This window comes from Buceros rhinoceros, unplaced genomic scaffold, assembly GCF_000710305.1.
Source record: "Buceros rhinoceros silvestris isolate BGI_N320 unplaced genomic scaffold, ASM71030v1 scaffold3069, whole genome shotgun sequence".
Taxonomy (NCBI): domain Eukaryota; kingdom Metazoa; phylum Chordata; class Aves; order Bucerotiformes; family Bucerotidae; genus Buceros; species Buceros rhinoceros.
Window position 1 is genome coordinate 20577 of NW_010431928.1, and position 23760 is coordinate 44336.

The 23760-nt window shown below is 43.4% G+C and overlaps 1 protein-coding gene across 1 annotated transcript; it reads left to right on the plus strand.

Moving 5' to 3' along the window:
• Positions 1-4321: 4321 nt before the first annotated feature.
• On the plus strand, positions 4322-23557 carry ATP12A (ATPase, H+/K+ transporting, nongastric, alpha polypeptide). The gene is made up of 23 exons (XM_010143568.1): positions 4322-4559; positions 6452-6595; positions 8076-8135; positions 8947-9150; positions 9758-9871; positions 10029-10163; positions 10712-10829; positions 11493-11761; positions 12609-12807; positions 13057-13166; positions 13866-14000; positions 14257-14449; positions 14937-15112; positions 16215-16351; positions 17063-17213; positions 19159-19327; positions 20023-20177; positions 20312-20435; positions 20770-20915; positions 21531-21664; positions 22410-22511; positions 23159-23250; positions 23430-23557. The coding sequence occupies exons 1-23, from the start codon at positions 4551-4553 to the stop codon at positions 23456-23458; spliced, it is 3105 nt and encodes a 1034-aa protein (XP_010141870.1). The 5' UTR covers positions 4322-4550; the 3' UTR covers positions 23459-23557.
• The last annotated feature ends 203 nt before the right edge of the window (positions 23558-23760 follow it).

The window sequence follows — 23760 nt, forward strand, 5'->3', positions numbered from 1 at the left end:
TAAGTAATATTCCCCCCCATCCCCTTCCCAAGAGATGTGCAAGTTTCACTTCCGATCTTTCTGACCTTTCTTTAGGCAGAGAGCAGCTGCCTCAGCAGTGGACAGGATGCCCTGACAGAGCCACTGCCGCAGCTCACTGGTGCCCAGATTACTTTAGATACATTAGAGACAGTCATAGCTTCTGTGAAAACAGTTTAGATGCGCAGCTCTCACATCAGAAAGTGACAGAATACAAATGACTGCATTGCTGTAGAAATCTAAGTAGAAACTCTGTAAAAACAAGGACTAGAGAGGAATTGACCAGTCTTTTCCCCCACACCTAACTAGCTCTTCAGATGATGTGAAGAAATAAATGATACATTGAAATATACATATGAAATTATACATTTCATCTGTATGATCCCTTTGTGGATATACAAAACTCACCTCAGCAGTGTATTAGCTACAAAAGGGTGAGGGTAGGCCAAATTCTGTTGTAAAATCAATGCCAGAATTTCCCTGAAACAGCCTACGGCTTTACCTCAGTGTGCCAAGTCCCTCGGGATATCAGGTCACCGTGGTATTTTACGGTGAGGCACACTAGAGTTCACCATTTCAAATGCCATTTCAAAAGCTGGGAAGTAAGCCTATTGCTCCTCCTAATTTCCTAGTTATCTTTGATTAACAAGAAAGGAAAACTAGAATAAAGCACAGAAATACACCTTTCCGTGAACTCAGTATGGTACTCCACAAAACAGAACGTGCAGTTCCCAGGCAGATAAATGCTGCAGGGACTCAGACAAGGAGTGGTTTACAACCAATGCCTAAACTACCAGTGTCGAAATGCCGCCTAACCTTTTGTTTTAATCTGGCTCCTGAGAGCTCTATACAAGTGCTGGGTTCATCGCTTGTGGCATGTGAATTATGGCTTAACACCTTTGGGTTAAATTAAGAAGGAAAAAAAGATTTAGCACTAGATTTTCCCTCTGCTGAGAGGGGAGTTTCCCTTCTCCACTGAATAAGAAAACAAGGAATCCCCCAAACTTCCCACCTTTGCTAAAGGAAGGACCCGAATACATTCTCAGCCCGTTCTTGCCTTCGCTCTCGGAAGCTTGCTCCTGGAGATAGCCGGCTGTCAGGCTTGTTCCGAAGGCTGCTTAAAGGACGAGGAAATCATACACCTCATGTACACACCTGCCAGTTATGTGCCTACCTCATTTGCAGGTCTATCCCACTTTTGAAAGATTATTTCAGCACCCTAAATTATCACCTGACGCTCAGGTTTGGTTTTACCCTTGGTGTTGAAGGAAAAAAACCCAAACCACCCCTCTACCACAGGCCTGTGCTAGGACAGCAGCCAGCCATGCACACGGTTCTCAGAAATCTGATTTTTGCTGGTGTGAAAGCGGTGAAAGAACAAGGAGAGCAGTCAGCAGAGAGGCTGCTGTGCTCCCTCTGCTGGCTCTCGCTCAGGAGAGGCACCACGCCCCGCAGACATGAACTGAAGGACAGATCCACCACCTGCTCCTGCGTCCTCAGGTACTCGAGAAGCTGCATGGTGCCACTTCTGCCGGTGCGGGTACGCTTCACACGAGACAGGAGGCACGTAAACAACACAGCAGAGTTCAACAGGCAAATGGCAGGCTAAGGCATCCCATTACCTGTACTCCAAAAGCTCCTACGAACTTTTACACCTTTGCTTCACAGCCTGAACACGTTTGAGAATCTGAGCACAGGCATCAGCAACCCACAGCCTTCCCGCACCACGAGTCAAGAAATGTGGTCTCCGTGTGCTAGACAACAGCAGAGCATTCTCCTGGCTGTCTTTTCACAGGATTTGTGTTTAGGAACATTGAATAGGATCAAAATATGTTTTCTGGTGAAGAAGTGTGAGAGACATCATAATTCAGACGGGACTCACTATTTTTCTAGGCTGGTACTTAGAGATCAAGACAACACCGATTCATTTTACCTTCCAACAGGGCTCAGCTATGAACATTGAGACACCCTGGAAACACACGTGACGATTACAGCTCTTTGGCACAGACCCAAGTATAGTCCTCCCTATACCTGCCACGGCTTGCCAAACCAAGGCACAAGTGCTTCATGGGCAGGTTGTGTACAAGCCCCTGTCCAGAACTGCCGGCCAGGTTCTCGCGTGGGCTCTATTTCTGGAACCTTTCCTGCAGGGCCAAATGACAAAACACAGGATCACCAGTGGCAGCTGACTCCTCTTAACATGAATGATTCCTCCTGACAGTGGGACACTACACTGTCCAACCACCCTGTGTTGGTTCACGGGGAACAAGAGATTTCTCTTTACAGCACTTCTCACCTTCACTGTGTAACTCACAGGAGTTAATATTAAGCTGTTATTGTCTATTGGGCTTTCCCAGTTTTGCTACAAAACACACCCTTAAGAAGGATGTGTCCATGTAGATACTGCATGTAGACCAGGGTGTATGGGGCACTTTGTTGCCAAACACTTTTCTAATTTGCATTTCTAACATTTGTCCCCAGGCAAAAGCAGTCATCATTTACAGAAGATAAATGCAAAAACTGCCCAAATGACCCAGATAACATTCTAAATCACAAGCCATTACTAAAAAGTACAGGGTAGTTGTTTTTTACAAATCTGTGAACAGCAGGATATAATGATACACAATTTTGTTTTCTATCTACCAGCTATTCCTCACCCCTGGATTAGAAATCCCAGTTAAAAACTGTAAATGAACAAGACAAAGCACGCTAGTCCTGTTTTCACCTTGTGCAGCCCCCTGTCTTTACCAGCAGATCTGATGGACAACGCAGCTGCATTCCTGAGAGCATTTCCCTGCCCCCAAGCCCATGTTTCCTTTCACCTATCTCCCCACTTCCAGCCTGAGCAGTCTAGTCTGATGTCAAGTACACTCGCTGCACCTCTTGATCAACTTGCTCCAGGGTCTTTTCCAGCACTGGAGAGGACAGTCTCAGCAACGGGTAACACAGGGCGCAGGCCAATTCAGGCTGGATACAGTTGATCATTACTACTCCTGCCTATGGCACGTTCTCTGAGATTCCCAACACACTCACACGTATGAAGAGGTTTATATTCAAGCCCTGGGACACAATCCAGTTCTCAACCCAACAGCAGAAACTGAACATGAAACCTTTCCAGACGCGCTTCTGTATCTTGCATAGTGTTCTAGGATTAAAGAATGTCATGGAAAAAGAGCAACACACACAACCTGAGAAGCAGAAAGGGTTTCGCTTTTTAATGTAAGTGCCATTTAAGGAGGTACGATACTCGAATCACGGGGAACCCATCTGTGATTGGAACATTAATTTGTTAATGCCCCTGTTGAAGTAATAACGGTGTTGCTTGCTTGTCTTTCCTGCAACAACAGCTTATAGATAAGGCTTGAAAAGGTTGATATCCGTTATCTCCATTAACTTGTTTTATCTCTCACCACAACTGAACTGCAAGTGACTGTGGTACCTCGCAGCACCTCAAATGATGTAATCTGAAGCTCATCAATTAAATAACGTAGAAGACCAACTGCTGAAGTGCTGTGTGTTCAGCGAGACCAGTTCTGTCACACAGGTGAAAGACAGCCTTCCCTCAAATAATGTGAAAGTCTAGAAAATCTTCCTCCGTATTTTACTCAGTTTTTCTTCAGTTCAATTTCAGAGATGAGGAGGAAGTTAACTTTATCTCTAAGTGATGAGACACACCAGGTATCACAAGTGTCATAAATCTCATTGTCACTCCTGTATGGAAGCTGGTAATTGGTGCAAGACAAACAATTTAAATAAGCTGTTCGGGTAAGTGCTCTTGCTGAAAATGCACCAGGAAGTGCTTTTTTCAGCTAAGCATGAAGGTTAAAGAGACAATAAATGCAATGCAAGAATTAGAAGTCCAAGTTAAGAGGCTTGAAGGAGCACTGCTCCACTAAATCCATATCAGTACCTAAACAGGGCAGGAATCTGAATTTTAAGGGCCACAGGCAGGCAAAAAGAACATCGAGGAAAGAGGCAAGACAAAAAGCACACAGACTTCCTCTATCCCGCTGCATGCTGCCACAATAGCTGGAAATCACAGGGGAGTCCGGTGCTGAAAGTCTCCAGAGGAAACTCTTTGCTTCCAGCAAGATGAATAATACACCTGTTCCCTAGCTGTGAGCAAACACTACAAGGAATAATTAGAAACTATCTGACCTGAAACCCACATGCCCATTACTGTGGTATTTTTCCACCTACTACAGGTGAAACAGAAGATGGGCTGGACCTGGAAGGGGAGTGGTGGAGTGGCAGCACAAGATGCTGATTTATAAAGCACCTGCAAACACTGCTCTTTCTCCACAGGCTTTGGACAACGAACTCGTCCTGCCTGAAGGATGCTGAAGAGCAAACAACATTCCAGCTAACGTCTGCCTGCCAGCTAAGGGGGAACTACAACCTCTGGGACCTTCTGCGCTTCAATAGCCAGAACTGCTCTGAGCCGCTTCATCCTCCAGTTGGGCTTTTGCTTTTCATCCAGAGACTTTAGCTTGGCTGTTTCATTCCCTCAGGAAAGGAATAAACTCACCAAGATGGTGAAGGTGAGTACACTGTTCACAGAACTGCTGCTACTGCCTGGGTGCTTCTTTTAAGAACAAGTATTAATTAAGCGTTACTTTAAGTTTGAATATACATCTGTATATTATAAATATGAACTAAGTGAAAAATTGAACTAATAGCAGACGCCATTGGCCATCCAGTGTAATGACTAGAATTTTCACTGTAGATGAGTATGAGTATCTAATCCTAAAAAGTGAAGAGATCAGATTGGATAGGAAAGAATTCTACGACTGGCTAGTTTCATAATCAACAGTTTCATGAACACTATCCCTTTCACCAATACCAAAATCTGAGATTTAATGAAAATTTTCAGGTTAAAGGGTAGACATAGATCATGTATGGAAAGAGATTTTACTAACTTAATTTTCTTTATTATTCTCCTCCACCTGCTAAGTTCTCAGAATAGCTGTTTTCTTTCTCTCCTAGTTTCTCTATGGGGATTTGAAAAGCTGAACAGGTTTTTGGGTGGGATAGTTTAAGAGAGGAGGAGGAGAAGGAGGAAGGTGAAGGAAAAATCCCAATAGATAAAACAGATGGTGAATCTTCAGCAAGGCAGAAAAAAATAGAACTACTTGTAAGAGACACGTCCTTTATCTGGGATATGTATCACCAAGCAAATTCAAGTGCTTTAGGAAAAGGATTTCTGACTTTTAACTCCCCCAACTACTCACCAGCTCTTAGCTTCTCCCCTCCTCAAGATACAACGTCAAGACTTCAGCTTTCCTCTAATCAAAGGGCATCTGAAGATAAGATGCGACTTTGGAGTTCAGAATAGTAGTAAGTAGCAAGTTGTGCCAATCTTTTTTCTTCCTATTGTTTTCATTACTTGAGCTCCCTGGGCTAGTCTGTATGATGAAGATGTCTGCTCTCAACTCAGCTAGAACATAACCTCTGCAGGAGTCCAAACTGACAAAAGCCCTGCAGAGCGTGTACGTACTCCTTAGGCAGAGAGCAGCAGCCTACGAGCTCATCTGTCCCACTGGTGAAGCACACCATCAGATAAGGACCTGGATGACTCTCCCGAAGCTCTGACGCTTAATCTGTAAGGAAGCCTCTGAAACGGGGTCAACCAATAGTTCTTCCAAGGCACGGCATGTAGTTCACAAGATAATTAGGATATGGAACATCATGATTATAGAAGCTGGTAAATTAGCAACACAGGAAGTTTGTCCTTCAGACTGCAGAATTAACTTAGGAAACAGCACAACCCCCAGGTTATTGATAAAAGCAAAACGTTGTCAGAGGTTTAGCAGCTTCCCAGATTCACAGTGGCTATACCTGATATTAAATTGCCACCTCTGAGCTCTATGTGGAAAGGAACAGACTCGCTTCTCCTTGGCTACCAGTAGGGTGTTTGCTTCTGGTTCTCACTACATGATGGAGTCTGAGTGTGTAAGTGTTAATTTTCATTGAAGTAAAGTAAATCTCGAAGTCATGTACCAAAAAAGGTCCAGGAACAGGCAAGTTCCTAATGAATAATCTTTTTTCTCCCGTTTCCTTTTAAAAATCTTTTTGCTTTTACAGTGATCTTGGCTGATAAATGACTTACTGTTTTCACTAGCTGAGATCCTGGGCAGTACTCCTACGCTTTGTGTTAGACCATAAACTACTACAAGTGTTGCACATCTCTAAAGGAATCACTAATGTATATCTGCTGAAGACCTGACCATGATTACTGTAAGACACACTGGAGAGATCTCAGGATAAGACAGGAACCAGCACTCCCAAGCTGCAGGGAGAAAGACAGTAGCGATTTGTAGCTTGTCTAAAAAGTAGATTTGTCACAGTTTGACGACTTCGTGGTATTTTTTACTGCTTCCTTCAAGTCCCAGCAGATGTTCACAACAATGCCAAAACCTTACTACTTTTACAGAAAAAGTCTGATGTTTACTCAGTGGAGATCTATGGGACAAAGGATCTAGAAAAACCAGAGACTGGAGATGAAGAGGAGAAGTACAAGGACTTAAAAGGCAAGAAGACAAGCAAGAAAGAAGACCTAAAGAAAGAGCTGGACCTGGTGAGTGTTGCTAAGCTCCCATTACTCCTGGCAGGAAGCCTCTACCCACAGTCTGAACGAAATCCCGTGAAAGGGAGCAAAATGCCCATGTGTTAATATTTTTAACAGAAGACAGGCTGCCCTGACAATCCTAACACAGGAAAGGATCTGCTTCCTCACACTCCTGAACTGGGCCAGAAAATAGTTGTGCAGGATTAATATCTCTAAGGAAAGGTTCTGGCTTAATTAACTCCCCAATGGTACAGCACATTATCTTCCCAAAGAGGAGCTACTCCCCAGGTGGAATAACTGTCAGCCCTCTTTCCTGTGAACTTGCACTCGGCCAGGAAACAGAGGGACAGACAGAAGCACAACATTCTGCTCCAGAGATTTCTAGTAGATTGAACTCATGCCTCAGCTCTAAGCACTGGGGTTTTATTTTCCCCAGATTAACTGCACTGTACTTGAAGTACAGTGCACTAGGCTCAGGAAACCTGTATTTCACTTCTGGCTTGCTGCTGACCTGCTGGCTGATCTTGGAGAAGTTGTTTCCTCTCCACGTTTCGGTTTCCCAATCTGAAAAATGAAGGTAATTATACTGACCTCTTTTCTGAATTGCTGTGAGAGCAACTCAAAGGAGAGACTCTTTATGGGCTAGGTGGTATTTCAAAGGTAAGGAAACCCCCAAATGAGGCACCGGTTTGCCCATCACGTTTCCCAGATCTACCCAGTACTAGTTAAACAATCCTTAATGCATCTTTGCCAGCAGATGTAACATAAGTCTCATGTTTCTAAAGAGAAACCAAAACACAGACAAGTTAATTGACTCATCCAATACCAGTGAATCATTCTGTGAAAACAACTTGAGATCTCTCAAATTCTTGGCTTCTAAATCTCAGTTTGGCACAAGTTTTAATTAGGTCATTGATACCACAGAGGTGTCACTGCAGGAAAAAGAGAAGAGCTTTGAGATTTCCCTCTCCCACACCCTCTTTAACTGTGGTTAGAACCTGTTACTTCTTTCTCAAAGACTGTAGGGAATAATTTCACATGCCCTGCCTCGTCAATCAAGTGGCAAGACTGTTGTCACACATACTCTGACCCACACCTTTTGCTTCTCTCAACACATTGCCTTATGGTACTGAATGCTTGAGTCCTGCAGCACGCACAGAGGAATTATTTATCTAAAAGCAGCCCAGACATTTGTGGCAAGCTGTATTAACATAAACTCACCATCCTGTTCTTGTGACAGATTTGCTGGAGGAGGGAGCTATTTACAAAAGTACTCTCAAAATCAAAAATACCATCTTCCAGTGGAAGATGTTTTGCTTGACAATACGCAAATTGCATATTGTCTATTCATGAAAGTGGGATGTCATACTAGCGACTGGATCCGTGGCCCCAGATCCAGGCAGTTCGAACAGTCTCCAGGTCCTGAAATAAAAATTTCCACAGACTGACATTCTGCTCACTGTCTTTTTCTTTTTCTTTTGGAATCCAGGAGGACCACAAACTCAGCGCTTCAGAACTGGAGGAAAAGTATGGCACAAGCACGAACAAAGTAAGTAACTGCCTGAATCAGTTGCCTTGCTTTGCCTCTGGCCTACTCAAAGCTTCCTAGCAGCAGCAGGAGGCGTTCACAGCCCCCGCCTCACACACCGGTGTGTGCAGAGACATGCAAGCACTAACTCCCAACGGAGCCTAAACCAGCAAGCCAACGCACGGCACTGACCTGCGTTTACACAGGCATTTCTCTCAAGTCTGCGAAAGTCTGATCTACTCTTCTGAAATCTAAATCCCTGCACAAAACATGACAAAGATTTTATCTGGCGTTCCAATTTAATTTTTCACTGGCAGCGTCTGTAACAGTTTATAGCAAGACAATGCTCTGGAGATGATTTTGTCTTGAAGAAAGCACTAGATTTGAGAAATGATACACTGAGTCCCTCTGACACCTATCCTTTGAATACCAACACACTGCAACATAGCCAGAGTACAGACAAGAATTTCAAGCAACTCATGAATGTCTTGGCGGGAATGCAGAAACAGCAGCAAAAGAACCAATGTCTTTTCCCCAGCTTTCCAAACACGTAGTACAGGTATATTTGACAGAAAACTGTCAGAATTAAAACTCCTAATGGACACAGCCCCAAATTCAATGCTCCAGTAAAGAAATACCTGTTTCTTCACAGCAGATAACTAATAGTAGCCTCTCCGAAACCAGACAGTTCAGAAATCAAAGACACAGGTTACTGCAGCTGATCCGTGACACAAACATTTAAGGAAAAAATAGCATGTGAATTTTGTTCTGATTTGAGATAAAAATCTGTTTTTCTGTGACTTCATTTTAAACACGTCATTTACTTTTGCAGGGTCTCTCTAGCGCAAGAGCAGCAGAGATTTTGGCTCGGGATGGTCCCAACTCACTCACTCCTCCCAAAGCCACCCCTGAAATTGTCAAGTTTCTCAAGCAGATGGTGGGAGGGTTTTCCATCCTCTTATGGATAGGAGCTGCCTTCTCCTGGATTTCGTTTGGCATTCAGTTTGCCCAGGGAGCTGAATCACCCTTTGACAATGTAAGTACTTGAATAACCATAAAGTGAGTATTTGACTCTTTGACAATGTAAGTAATTTAAATACTACTTCACAGTTATTCAGTAACTTCAAGGAGGCCTTTTTTTCTTTCAGGACTCTACCACAGAACATTTCTGATACATGTTCAAATACCTGACATACCTCTTTCTCTGAGAGCGCCTGTCCAAAGGTTTTATAACCACTACCCATAGCTATAACACTTGAGTACTCCTAAAAGCAATACTAAAGTCCTTCGTATTTAGTGCTAAATACAAAGGTCTCCGGAGCCTGTGACTCTAATTCCCTTATGAGTTACACTCCACTATAAATAGAACTTGTTCAGGTTTGTGCCAGGTATAGTTTAGAGAAGGCTTTTAGAGAGATGGGAAACTTGCTGTTAAAATCCCTTTTCATACTCAGAAAGCTTTACCTGATCATTAACAGGGCAAACCTTAGAAGTCTTTTTTTCTTAAACTGTCTTTTTTTTTTTTTACTGATACCTCATTTTAATAGACTCCTGAAACCTCACAGAATACGATTTATTCTAGCAGAGGAATTGCTGAATATCTGTCTTAAATTAACTGGATTATTATGTCTTTTATTCATTAGCTCTACCTTGGAGTAGTTCTGGCACTGGTTGTCATCCTCACTGGTATCTTTGCTTACTATCAAGAAGCTAAAAGCACAAACATCATGGCCAGCTTCAGTAAAATGATTCCACAGGTGAGACCCACCAATGCATTTTATTTGAGATAAAAGTTCATTCTAACAACGCACCTTGAAATGACAAAAGCACAATAAGCCCAACTTCAATGTACCTCTTGGTAGGAGGTTTAGAGGATGACACAATGCTAATTTTTGTCACACTTCTGTCTTTCAGCAAGCTCTTGTCATCAGAGATGCAGAAAAGAAGGAACTGCCAGCAGAGGAGCTGGTGGTTGGAGACATCGTGGAAATAAAGGGTGGAGATAGGATCCCAGCAGACATTCGTCTGATCTTTACTCAGGGTTGTAAGGTAGGCAGTACTTTGAAGAGCATGGGGAAAGAGGAAAAACATGCTTTAGATATTTTTATTACATATAAAGAATTTCTGTGCACCCAATAGGAGTTATTAGAGCTTTCATTAGGCATAATCTAATTAAATCACAGAATGCAGAAGCTATACTGTGATGCTCAGCTCTTACAGGACTAACATCTCCACTCCCTGAACATCAAAAGAAGCCATTAGGTCCATACCATGTTCCAGCAATGCTCTTTGCCAGGACAGAGGCAGGAACACCAATACAGGATTAAGAGTTTCCACAGGCCTGGAGGCAGATCTTCAAACTGTATTTTCTTTCGGGCTGCTACTACAAATCCCACCGACAGACACACAGTATTGACTGAACTGAATTCCCACAGAAACAGATTCTTTCGGTGACAACGGCAGCTCTCTCAGAGAAAAGGCTCTGGGAGATTTTGGCCCTGTCACAGATTATTACACATGCTGCCACCTTGCTTCCTGGGCTAGACGTAACTGCACATTACTAACTTTAATATGGGCGTGTCTCTGTTTCATTAAAGGTGGACAATTCTTCACTCACAGGGGAATCGGAACCACAGTCTCGTTCCTGTGACTTCACCCATGAGAACCCCTTGGAGACCAAGAACATCGCGTTCTACTCCACCACCTGTGTAGAAGGTGTGCACAGACAGGCAGAAGGGCCTCCAGAAGCGGCACCTCTACGGGGTGCTGCGTAACACTGCTAGCTCCTTTTAAACAAGTCTGCTTCAAGGAATTCCAGAAAGGTTTAACTGCTCACAAGAAACTGCTGTCCCAAGCACATCAAAATAAAGATTTAAGCACTGGGCTGCTCATGCTTAGTATCTAGTACCAGTGAGACATTTGTTTTAACACCTAGTTTGGTAACAGGTGCAACAATCAATTAATTCTGGTTTCCTTTCGGTCTTTCCATCACTATCTTTAGGACTGTCAAGTTGCAGGTGCCTCTAGGGACTTGTGGGTGCTTCTGTGTGAGGGCTCTGCACACATAAAGGTGGTGTTTCTATTCTCAGTGCTAAAGCTCTGTGTGTCATACCTGATAGACTATCTGCCCTGAGCCTGTTCAAGTGTCCAGGGTAATGCTACATTCCTACTGCAGTGCAGTCCAAAGAGGCTTTAATTAACGAAATAATAGCTTATGTCTTTCTTCTTCTTCACCGACAGAAGATTTCCAAGGGAAAGAATACAACGTTGGGGTGAAGTCACAGTCACGTTAAGGCTGAGAGGGTTCTCTGTCAAGCAGTACTAGGTACAGAAGCCAGAAGTCTCTCCTGCAGCTGAGAGTCTTTTATTTTTTTGCAGGTACTGCTACTGGCATCGTAATCAACACCGGGGATCGCACTGTCATCGGGCGGATTGCATCTCTTGCATCGGGAGTAGGAAATGAGAAAACCCCCATTGCTATTGAGATAGAACATTTCGTCTACCTGGTGGCAGGAGTGGCCATTTCCATCGGTGTGCTCTTCTTCATTATATCTGTTTCTATGCGATACAAGATTCTGGACTCCATCATCTTTCTAATTGGCATCATTGTGGCAAATGTGCCCGAGGGACTGCTAGCCACAGTAACGGTAAGCCTACGCTTGAATTCACTGGTGGCCACTGCGGTTCTTCAGTCATTACCACAATTCATCACTCCTAAGTTCATTACGCTCCAACACTAACCAGTGAAGAGCAGAATATCTATTAAGAGACTGGGCCGAGCTGAGTTTGAGATAGGGGTGGTTTTTTCCATGAAACTGAGAGGATAAACATTCCATTTGGCAACGGTGGCATAACTGAGCCATTAATCTTAAAAGCTGCAGCACAATAATCCAATTTGAAATAAGTTTCTTCAAATACCATTCTCCCTCAACTGCTAACCAGTACAATTATGTGACCCAGTTCCCCACAAAGTGTTCCTATTTGGAAACAAGGATATCGTACCCTAAAAGTCGCGTGAAAATTCCCCTTACTAACACATATAAGGCATCATTAAAATCCCTCGCTGAGAAGCAGCACACCTCCTAAGCTCTGTTAGCTATAAAGTACATCGACAGCGAACAACCAGCACTATCGCAATAATGAAGAAAATAATTTCAGGATTCATTAAGTTGGTGACTAGGAGCTTCTCCTCCCTTGTAGGTTCTTCCATCTAAAATAGCCTCTAAACTGATATGACATTCTTATTTCTATCAGCAGACAAGCAGGTTCCTCTCAGCAGCCATGCACTTGTGCTAGTTACAGCCAAACCTCTCACTTTAACAATGCTATTAAAAAAAGAAAACAAGATGCGCTGTGGTCAACTAAAAGATACATTTCTTTAAAACGTTCTCTTCCTACAAAAAGTCAACACAAACCCCTAGCAGAAGTACGCAACCCCACTGCATCGTTCTGTAAGCGTACCTTGCTAAGAGAGCTGAACCTTCCTTCTGCCAGGTGAGTCTGTCTCTGACAGCCAAGCGGATGGCAAAGAAGAACTGTTTGGTGAAGAACTTGGAAGCTGTAGAAACACTCGGTTCTACCTCCGTCATCTGTTCTGACAAGACAGGGACCCTCACACAGAACAGGATGACTGTTGCTCACCTCTGGTTTGACAATCAGATCTACTCAGCTGACACCAGTGAAGACCAAACAAGTAAGTATGGCAATAGTGGATGGGGGAAGGGGCGACTACTTGGACCAAACCTGTGATGTTTCACACCTATGGCTGTCCAGCTGCTAACTGAGGGATGTAAAGGTTTGCGTCAAATTGTTTTTCCATTAGAGAATCTCTCAAATGAACCATTTTCTTCTGCAAATAATTCAAACCTGTTGTTTCAAATGTAAGCTTCTACTTCTATCATGTAATATGCTAAAGGATGCCATGTGTATTTTGCTTCCTCAGCCCAGCCTTTTGATCAAACTTCTTCAACATGGACAGCGTTATCAAAAATTGTAACTCTCTGCAACCGGGCGGAATTCAGACCAGGCCAGGAGAATCTCCCAATAATGAAGGTACTGCCCGTTTCACCTTAGCTATCTCTCTTCCTCCAAAAGAACCAGACTTATCTCTTGTTCTGTTTGCCTTTTGTAATCTCCTCCATTTTACCACACCAGTCTTCTAAGTTACTATTTACAGTTACACATGCACAAGAAGTTCCAGAAGGGAAAAACCCCACACAGCCAAGAGCAACCGTGCCTGTAAGGAAATAGAACTGCTGCACTAGAGATTGCCAGGCTATTAATTCAATACAGCAAAATAGAAAAGGTCAGCTTGCCTTAACTAGTACTCATGACTGCTGAAGGCAGTAAGTTTTGGTGACTAGACTACCAGAACACATCCCTGATTTCTACCGTGTACTCCACCAATGCCTTCCTTGAAGTCATCGCTCTCTGTGCACCAGTTAAGCTCAGCTGGCACGCCTGCTGCTACCCTAACGTGCATTACAAAGTGCCCCACAGACCTGACAGCGATTACAAAGCTTTCGCTCTTGCAGAATCAAAAGCTAATTTGATGTCTTTGCTGTAGCTTAGTTCTAGCAGCAAGTGCAAAAGAGATGTTCCAGATTTTTTACTGCAATACTTTTGCAGGACAACTCGAACATAGCAATGTATATTCATTGCTGCTCAAGCATACAACACGTTACAGCATCACGCAACCTCCCCCGACGGAAGAAGTAGACTTGCTATAAACTGTTTCTTTTGTGCATACAGAGAATTGTGGTAGGTGATGCCTCTGAAACAGCTCTGCTGAAATTCACAGAAGTCATTTTGGGTGATGTCATGAGTATCAGAGCACGGAACAAGAAAGTGGCTGAAATTCCTTTCAACTCTACTAACAAATTCCAGGTTTGTTTCAATTTTGGAAATCATGCCAGATTATTTCCAACTTAAACCACTTCTACGCTGGGTCTAATGCAACTATGTGTGACCTGGAAGTCTTAACGGGGTGTTTCCATGACAGAAGAAATACAGTTCATTCCGTTCTTTTCCATGAAACCTCATGGAAAAGAAGAAACATTATTTCCATGCAAAGTGACCAAAGCTAGAAACAAATAAGGGTCACATACGCTCTTTCCAACTCTGCCATATCTGTTGCACACAGCTTTCCATTCACGAGACGGATGACCCCAACGACAAGCGCTTTCTGCTGGTGATGAAAGGTGCCCCAGAGAGGATTTTGGAGCGATGTAGCACCATCATGATCAATGGCAAGGAAGAACCACTGGACAGTGAAAAGGCAGAAGCTTTCCAAACAGCATACATGGAGCTGGGGGGCATGGGAGAGAGAGTGCTGGGTGAGTCCAACTAGAGGGACTAGCAGAGAACTGCAGTATAAAACGGGGATTTTAAATCTTGGTACAATCCAGCGTGTCTGGACTTCACTCCTCTGGCAGCAGAGGGGAAAAAAGGAAAGCATACGGCCTCCTAAGCAGAGTGTTAAAACTGCATGGACGCGCTGGAAGATCTCTGTGGCAGGGATGCCCTTACCACTCTGTACTGATACTGATCTGTCCCACTGAGCAGCCAAAAAACCCCACAGCAACCCACAGAGGAAAACACTCTTCCCTGCTAGCAGCACCACTAGCTGTGCCGTGGGAAACACTGACTCTAGATGAACTCTCATGTGAAGGTTACAATGGCAGGTTAAAGTCCTCCATAAAACTCTAATGGTTAAATGCACTGAACTTCTGTGAACAAGAGCAAAGTCTGATGCTACACAGCAAGCTCTCTTCTTTCTCCCACTGTTTCCAGTATATCACATCAACCTATGTTTCTTTTCAGGTTTCTGTCATTTGTACCTGCCTGAAAATGAGTTTCCAGACACCTACCCATTTGACACAGATTCCATGAACTTCCCAACATCCAACCTGTGCTTTGTTGGGCTCTTATCTATGATTGACCCACCTCGTTCCACAGTGCCAGATGCTGTCTCTAAATGCCGCAGTGCTGGGATCAAGGTAGGGATTTTTACAGTGAAAAACATTGTGATTTTTCAGAAAGGATCATGATAATACAACGTTACTGTCTTCCACCACACTGTCATTAAGTATCTTTCTAACAACAACCACCAAAAATCTAAACATTTATTAATACCACTCTACAACTGTAAGTTAAAGAACCTACCTGAAGGACCCAGGAGACAAAAGAGTTTAAGTGGGAATCAGACTATTGGCAGTGCACGGAACCCAAGTTTGGAAAAGCTCAGATATTGTCCCGTCAGATCCATTTCTAGAATACGCCAGCTAGAATTACTTCCTTGTAGAGACAGTAAGGTAGCAGAAACAATCCTTGAGAAGCCATTAGGACCCAGGGCCACACCTCTTAAGAACTTTTATGCATAGGAATCACTGATGTCACAACTGTTCAAGCTGAACCTGAAGCAGTCATTCACCTTTTCTTACTCCCAGGGGACTCACAAGTAAACTTCTAGCTCTAGGCAGAGAGGCAATCTAGCTAAATAGAGAAAAATGAGCATTAGGAATGACTGATCTCAGATGAGATCAGTCCCAAGCCCGATGAAATTTTCTGTAATCTGAAGACAGATCTGGTAACAGGCAACTTTTCTTCAAGAAAATACTGTCTCATCTGTCAGGACACTGCAGTCAGAACGACCTATTTTAAGATGCAATATTCTAACAAACTCTCACTTTCACGTACACCTAATATAAATCCTTATAGAAAGGCTTCTTTATTCTGCATTATTCTAACCTTGCTGCCTGTGACAAGTTCTTCCTTTACAGCCCTCATAAAATAGTGCCAATAACAAGAGGTTGAGACCAGATGTCAATACAGAGCTAAGTAATTTATAGTAATAACCTGCCACTGTTATGCACACAGCACAGCTTTCCAAGTTCAGATTCTGACCCGCTTCCTGCTCTACAACAATAGATATTGCACCTTAGCTTGCTCCAGCCATTGCCTGTACATTTGTCACTCATATTGAGTGCTGGTCCCTTCCTCAGGGCTTCCTGCTCTACAACAATAGATATTTCACCTTAGCTTGCTCCAGCCATTGCCTGTACATTTGTCACTCATATTGAGTGCTGGTCCCTTCCTCAGGTGATCATGGTCACTGGCGATCATCCAATCACGGCCAAGGCCATTGCCAAGAGCGTAGGCATCATTTCAGCCACCAGCGAGACTGTGGAAGACATTGCTAAGCGCCTCAACATTCCTGTTGAGCAAGTCAACAGACGGTAAGAGCAAACACAGCACAGGGATACCTATGGATTCATTTTCTGAAAGCTTCCCCCTCCACAACGCTCTTATAGCCCATTTCTACACCATGGCTGCTTTTTGCTTTTCTCGTTTTGGATGCTTTCCCAGCCATTGTATCTACCCAATGTGTCATGTCTACCTAAATAACTTCGTGTCTAGGTCAGTGGCTCTTGTGTTCCCCGGCCCTTGAAAAAAAACCTAGCTAATACTACTTTGCAGATCACATTGGACTTTGCTGTCACTGTCCACTTGACAAAACACACACTTAAGAAAGGCAAAATTCAGAATCAGACAGCCTCAGGAACTTCAGTCCAAATTTCTCTTTCACTCATTACATGTGGATAAAATAACATCATAAGAGAAAGATAAAAGCTCTGTACAGAAAAGATGTCTTCCTCTACCACTGTCCCACCCCCCCACTCAGAGTCCTCTTTAAAACCCATTCTCTGCTGTTAGGTCTGCTCAGGAGGAAGCTTCAATTACTCGTCCCTGTATCCTGGTAACTCTAATTCACTCCGCATTTCCACAGTGGCTTTCCTTCAACACCTGCTGATTAACAGCTAATGCTGCTGGCATTAACTCAATTTGCTGCTTTCTCTACTATCAAGCACACGCATTCTATGAATGCACTATTTTTATCTAAGCCTTTTGATTTGAAAATTTACCCAGCTCTCCCGTGGCTCTTACAGAGAAGCTACAGCCGCAGTAGTTAATGGGATGGAGCTGAAGGATATGAGCTTGCAGCAGCTGGATGAAATCTTGTGCAACCACTCGGAGATAGTCTTTGCTCGGACATCGCCCCAACAGAAACTGATCATAGTTGAAGGCTGCCAAAGGCAGGTGAGTAAGAGGTGTCAAAGGTTATCCACAGATATGGCTATAGGGCATTCATGAGGCAGTAGCTTTCCACGCAGCTACCACCCCTGAGGTGAGAGGGTGGAAGCCAATTCCCAGTGCTCTCTAAGCTCTGTTTATACCCTTTTCACTGTGCAAGCACATTATCTAACAGATTGCCACAGGCACTGTCTGGACAGAATCCAAGCCTCACAAATTCCTCTTGCAGACTCTGAACTCTATTGACAAAATGAGCTTTTCCTTACTTTGACTGGTGCAAAGCTGTACCGGGGGTCTGCCCTTTGCGTGTAAATCTGAGAAGCTGCTGCTGTGTTGCCCTCCTGGGCAGAGACTGTACACTGTCTAGGAAGGAGCCTTCCCTCAAGAATTCTTTCAACTCAGATAAAAACAGCTTCTTACCACATCCTCTGTCTTATCTCTTGTGACCATTTACATGCATGCACTTCCCGCCCACAGGAATGTTCAGAAATGTGATAAGGTACGAATTCTAAGAAGTATCACAGTGAGATTTATGTAGGACCAAGCCATATCTGTATTAGTTTCAAAGACTGTAGAATAACCCACAGAAAGCGGGATTTTCAGAGAGTTAGACCCATCCACAGGCAATATTATGTAAAGGAGCATGAAGTGCAGCCAGCACAGGAGGCGGAAGGGAAAGAAATGACATGTATAGAGCTCTGAAAAAGATGCAATTTGTCAGCAAAGGATTCTCCCCTCAGATACAACATATTTCAATTAGACGCTGCGAATCGAGAGCCACAGAACTGCTGTGCCTCAACTTCACAGAGAAGGAGATGCGGCACAAGACATTATTTCATTTTTGTAATTATGCCAGGGCTAAGCTTTCCAATCAGCATCATCAGCTCTTCGGGTTTAATCCTGAACTGCTTTCAGGAGAGTTTTTTAAAAAATTCTTTCATTTCCATCTCTTTTTTATTTTCTTTTTGAATGGCCTTTGGCAGACGGGGGTTAAATCTGTTCTGCAAACTACTTAGACACCCGCACTCCGAGTACATTTGGCTCTTTAGAGGATGAAAAGGAAAACCCTCCCTGCCTCAACTCAAGCCAGCCAGTCTACATGCTATGTTTAGTACTTAAAGCTTATAAGCCCTTCTGTACATGACATTATTTATAGGTAGTGACAGCGTGCTAAATCCCCACAGGGACAGGACACGCAGCATTTGCACTAATCACTTTGTCAGCCTTCTCCCCCTTCGGAACACTCTGTATTGCTATTAACTTTTGCATCAACTACAGCAGGACCTTTGGCTGCTGTAGAGGGGTTTCATTGGAAGGTAACAGAGAAGATGAGCTGAATAATCAGTTTTCCATCTTTTGGATTAACGCAATTCTAGCATAGACAGCAATGACCGGAAGTTGTCGGGATAGGATGAGAACAGTCTCTAATGCAACAGTTATATTATTTACAATTAAGATAAAAACGGATTCTATAAGCACTTCACAAGCAAAAGAATGTCATGTGAAATTAATCTCCCTCACAGATGCCAGAGACGAGCCTGGGTCTGCTCAGACAGGGACAGACCATATACACACAGACAGATGTCTACATTGTTAAGCCCCTTTACAGTCCACAGAAAGAAATGATCAGATTAATTACAATTTAAGTGCATCTAATTTAGACGCCTACTCTTTAGGATGTAGTGAGTCACATTGCTGAACTTCTTGTTTCTCTCTGCTATGGAGGTAGTCTAGATGACAAGCTCAGACTCAGCCATCTATCATGCCGAAGTCTGAGGCTGCTGCATTAATCCTACCTAGCGTCTTCTGACGGGAACAGAGAAGATTCAGAACTTCCTTCTTTCTTCTAGAGATTTAAAGACAGGCAGTTTGCCAAGAGCAGACTTCCCTCAGGGGACGATAGCACCATCTCCTCAAAAAACCCACATCTGGATCCTTTTGTGTGTTCCAGGGAGCAGTTGTTGCCGTGACTGGAGACGGAGTCAATGACTCCCCTGCTCTTAAAAAAGCAGATATTGGAATTGCTATGGGTATTGCTGGTTCTGACGCAGCTAAAAATGCAGCTGACATGGTACTGCTGGATGATAACTTTGCTTCTATTGTCACAGGAGTAGAGGAAGGTAAAAATAATGTTGCTATCCACTTTCTTAGCTGAAAACTGCTGACAGCCACACAGCACTGGCAGGTCCTCTTGATCCTTCCCTCCTGTGCTCACTTCTGCTCTTTTTTCTGGATTTGGAAATGTGAGTTTGGTATTTGGAAAAACTGGGAATTAATTCCACTTATAGACAGACGACAAACAACCAAGAGGGAAATCACCCCTCTCTCTCACACCCAGCATCACTCTGCCACTGCTGCTTGTTCAAGCTCCAAACAAAAGCACTTCCCACCTTCCTCCTACGCAGTTCTGTGCCTCACAGAGGTATAACTGTTCTCTCTAAATTTTCACTCTATTACTTGCTCACAGATCACCTTCACTGTGCTCTACTCATGACAGTAACACTCACTCCACTCTTCCTTCACTGTAAAGGGTTTGTTGTTTCCAGTACAACTACAGCATATTGTGGAATGGGACATTTTTCTCAGTCTTTCTCATTGAAAGCAATTATTTATTTTCGCTTGAATTTTCAGAATGCTTTAAGGGAAGGTAGGTTAGTAGTTTAATAAACAAATAAACAAACAAATGAGGATGCATATGAGGGAAGGAGACATAAGCAGTAAATGTTTTTACTTCAATTAGTAGAGATTGAGCTTTTTTTTTCCAGAAAGCACTAATGACAATGAGCTTTTACAGAAGTGTTTCCTTTTCCTCCAGGCCGCCTGATCTTTGACAACCTAAAGAAAACAATTGCCTACACCCTGACTAAGAATATTGCTGAGCTCTGTCCCTTTCTCATCTACATTATTGCCAGCATTCCACTGCCCATTGGCACTATCACCATCCTGTTCATTGACCTGGGCACAGACATTGTAAGTTGGGGTCTTTCAAGTTACTTTCTGCTGAAATATCACAAGAGAGAAGGGGCTGGGTGCAAAGGGACTGATAAGCATCCAAGAAGCAGAGAAATGTTGCCACCAAGACTGATGGTTTATCTCTCTTGTAGATCCCCTCTGTTGCATTAGCCTACGAAAAAGCGGAAAGTGATATAATGAACAGGAGACCTCGTAACAAAAGGAGAGACAGGCTGGTGAACGAGCAGCTTGCTGTGTACTCCTACCTGCAGATTGGTAGGTTGGCCTGTTCACTCAAACGCTGTCTTACATCAGCCACCCAAGACACAGTCAAGTGATTCGTGTTTTAGAAAAAGGGGAGCTGAAACTCTACTCCTTCCTCTGCCTTCCTAGGCAGACTTACTAACTCCTTTCTGTCTCTGTTCAACAATAAAACAGGTTTTCATCTACAGAGGTCAAGAACCTTGGAGCACACTAAGAGCTCTAAAACTATCAGCAGACTTGTGGCAAATTTCATGCCACAGGAGACAGAACAACACTGAGATCCACCACATTCCCCAGTGCTCATAAATTTTGCTTCTTCCTCATTCCTACCTCTTTGATTTTGCAGGTATCATGCAGTCAGTGGGAGCCTTTGTAACCTATTTTACCGTGTATGCTGAACAAGGTTTCCTCCCTTCCACACTGCTTGGTGTGCGAGTCAACTGGGAAAGCAATGCCATCAATGACTTTGAGGATTCCTATGGGCAGGAATGGGTAAAGAACCACTGAAACATCCTTCTACTGTCTCTCAACCCAACAGTTTCTTAAAATTTCTATACTCTCCTCCAAAATACAGGATTAGGGAGAGAGATTTACACACAAAAATAGTTTTCATCTAGCGGTCCCTCAGGGTGGACTCTTTGGAGCTTCCTGCCCCCTAGCTCTTTCATTCAGACTCCATTCTTTCATTCCTTCTATGACTTGCCACCTTCCGATTCAAGGCCTCTGGAGACGCACCTTTTTCTCTGGACTTTATGTTTAGACCCATCATAATCTCTCAGCCCTGCTTCTGAACAGCACCACTGTAAAGGACTTTGCAGAGTCTTCCTCCCCCTTCCACTCATTCTGCAGAAATCACAAGACACAGAAGCCATTAATAAATCAATATAAATACCCCCATACACCATGCTCGTGCTTCAGCCTCGTGACTCATCCACAGTAACTAGTGGAGTAGAACAAGTGGCCAAAATCTGAGCATTATGTACCTAAATCTGGAATAATGCTGGATTTATACCTTAGTAACTGAAATCCTGCTATTGAAGTTTGAAGTCACATGCACAAAATTTCAGTGTGTGATACAACACTACTTAGTTTCTCCTTCCTTTGCAGACTAAATACCAGAGGATGTATCTACAGTGGACTGGCTATACTGCCTTTTTTGTCAGCATCACAATTCAGCAAGTTGCCGATTTGATCATCAGAAAAACACGAAGAAATTCAATTTTCCAGCAGGGTCTTTTCAGGTGAGTTTTGCAGATTCTTTAGCGACACATGAGGAGCTGAGCTAGCCTACAGCTAATTTCAGAAGAAAGTTAGCTCAGTGATTTAGCCCACTCACATTCACCCTTCATACCTCTCCCTACTTCATTTCCTACTCCATAACAGTGTTTTTGTTTAAAGAAAGATGTGGTCCTGGTTAATCTGAAAACACTCCAAAGATAACTTTAGCCTCTGAGGAGATACCAGCTGGGCAAAGTGCTGGCTGCCCTCTGCAGAACACCCTGCACCCTTCATTTACAGTAAGTCAGGGATTAAAAATAGCCATTGGGACAGAGGCTGCATGTAAGAGCTGCATTTAGTCAGAGTATTTCTGATAGGAAAGCAAATTGTTTTCCTTTCTTTATCTGCAGGTACAGAGCCTACACCTATGTATCCTTCCTTCTTACATGCACATCTGAGTCACGGTGCACACGCTACCAGTGCAGCTGGAAGACCAGACTAACGCACACCGCATGTCTGCCCAAAGCTTGCCTTAACCCCGGTAGATCAGGAATGCTACCCCAGAAGAAACAAGCGTACGCAGTTTAAGACAGGGCTAGAGAGTCTACTGCTTTCCCCACGCTACTGTGTCTGCAGTGCCCATCCTCTGACACAGATCATCCAAGCTAGCTCCCAGAGCACAACCACATCTCAGGAAGAGGCACAGCCTCTGCATCATGCTGTGGCATCAGGATGGCACGTAACCCTCCCTCTTTGGTTTTCTTGTAGGAACAAAGTCATCTGGGTGGGTATATTTTCCCAGATAGCAATTGCTTCGATTCTTACCTACGGTCTTGGACATGTAACAGCCCTGAACTTCACTCCACTGAGGTGAGTTTTGATGCTAGCTACTTCCCTTGCCCTCCACATGGACTTACCACTCTACCAGAAACACAAACAGGAGCAGGATGCTCATGCAGCACAACTCAAGGACAAATTTTTAAGGATATTCATGACAAAGTTGATGGTCAATTTCTGGACCTGAAAGGGCATTACCTCTGTAGTTCCCATCCAAAAAGCACTACTTTTTCTACTAGATTTACTACTACAGATCCAGAAACTTACTTGTGTAGAACACACTTTTTAATGTTTTTTCCAGCATCCCCAATATTTTGGTGAAATTAAATAACATTTTACTTAATTTTATGCAAGCAACTTTTATTTTAAGTATATCACTATCAGAAATGTTCTGGTTTTCTGCCATCTCCAGAGACTGAAATATCACCAGGCAACGTTTCCTTCTGAGTAGTATCTGGAATCAATAAATTCAGTCACTACTTAAGATTGGGAGGCTTACATGAACATCATCTTATTCCTAACCATGTGAGTGCTTAAATTAAGGGGAAAAAAAAAAAAAGTCTAAAAGGCCAGATCCTCAGATCCTCTTTCAGTGAGAACAAATAGCATAGACAGAGACTCCAGAAATGCAGCTGAGTGGTTAGATGCTTGTGAATGAGAACCTCCTCTCCACCTCCCAGGTTTCAGTACTGGTTTGTGGCTGTACCATTTGCCATCTTGATATGGGTCTACGATGAAGTCCGCAAGCTGCTTATCAGGAGATACCCAGGAAGTAAGTAGACTTTCCTAGTTCAGTATTTTAATATAAGGGGTCCTTTCCTACTCTTTTATCTCAGCTGCCGCTGGCAGGTGAACTGCCTGAAAATGGACCGTTTGTTCCCAATGATTACTTCTCTTTTCTGAGGAAAAAATAACCCATTTATTTTCCTCCTCTCCATTCTCCTCCTGCAGGCTGGTGGGACAAGAACATGTATTATTGAAAGAGTCCTCATCAGTGGTCATCTTCCTCCTTGTGGAGAGCTTCTTCCCCACCTGACACAGCCTCGGCTGCTTTAACGTCCTGTCTGTGCAATACCAAGCGTTAGCTGGCCCCATGAAGGGGTGAAGAGATTTCATGAATTTAATGAAGTAGCAAGGACTTTGGAGGTTGATAAACTACCTCCCACTGTACTGTAAAGCTGACACTTGTCTAGAAATTGAAATGCTACCTATTTTTGTAACAAGCACAATTTTCCCTCGTTCAGAGATGAACCTGGAGAGCGTTCTGAGAGGAAAACATGCA

Excerpts from the sequence above, each read along its gene's own strand:
- ATP12A (XM_010143568.1), top strand. Across the intron at positions 9,151-9,757 it reads CTGAATCACCCTTTGACAAT|CTCTACCTTGGAGTAGTTCT; the intron begins GTAAGTACTTGA and ends TTTATTCATTAG. Across the intron at positions 10,164-10,711 it reads TCTTTACTCAGGGTTGTAAG|GTGGACAATTCTTCACTCAC; the intron begins GTAGGCAGTACT and ends GTTTCATTAAAG.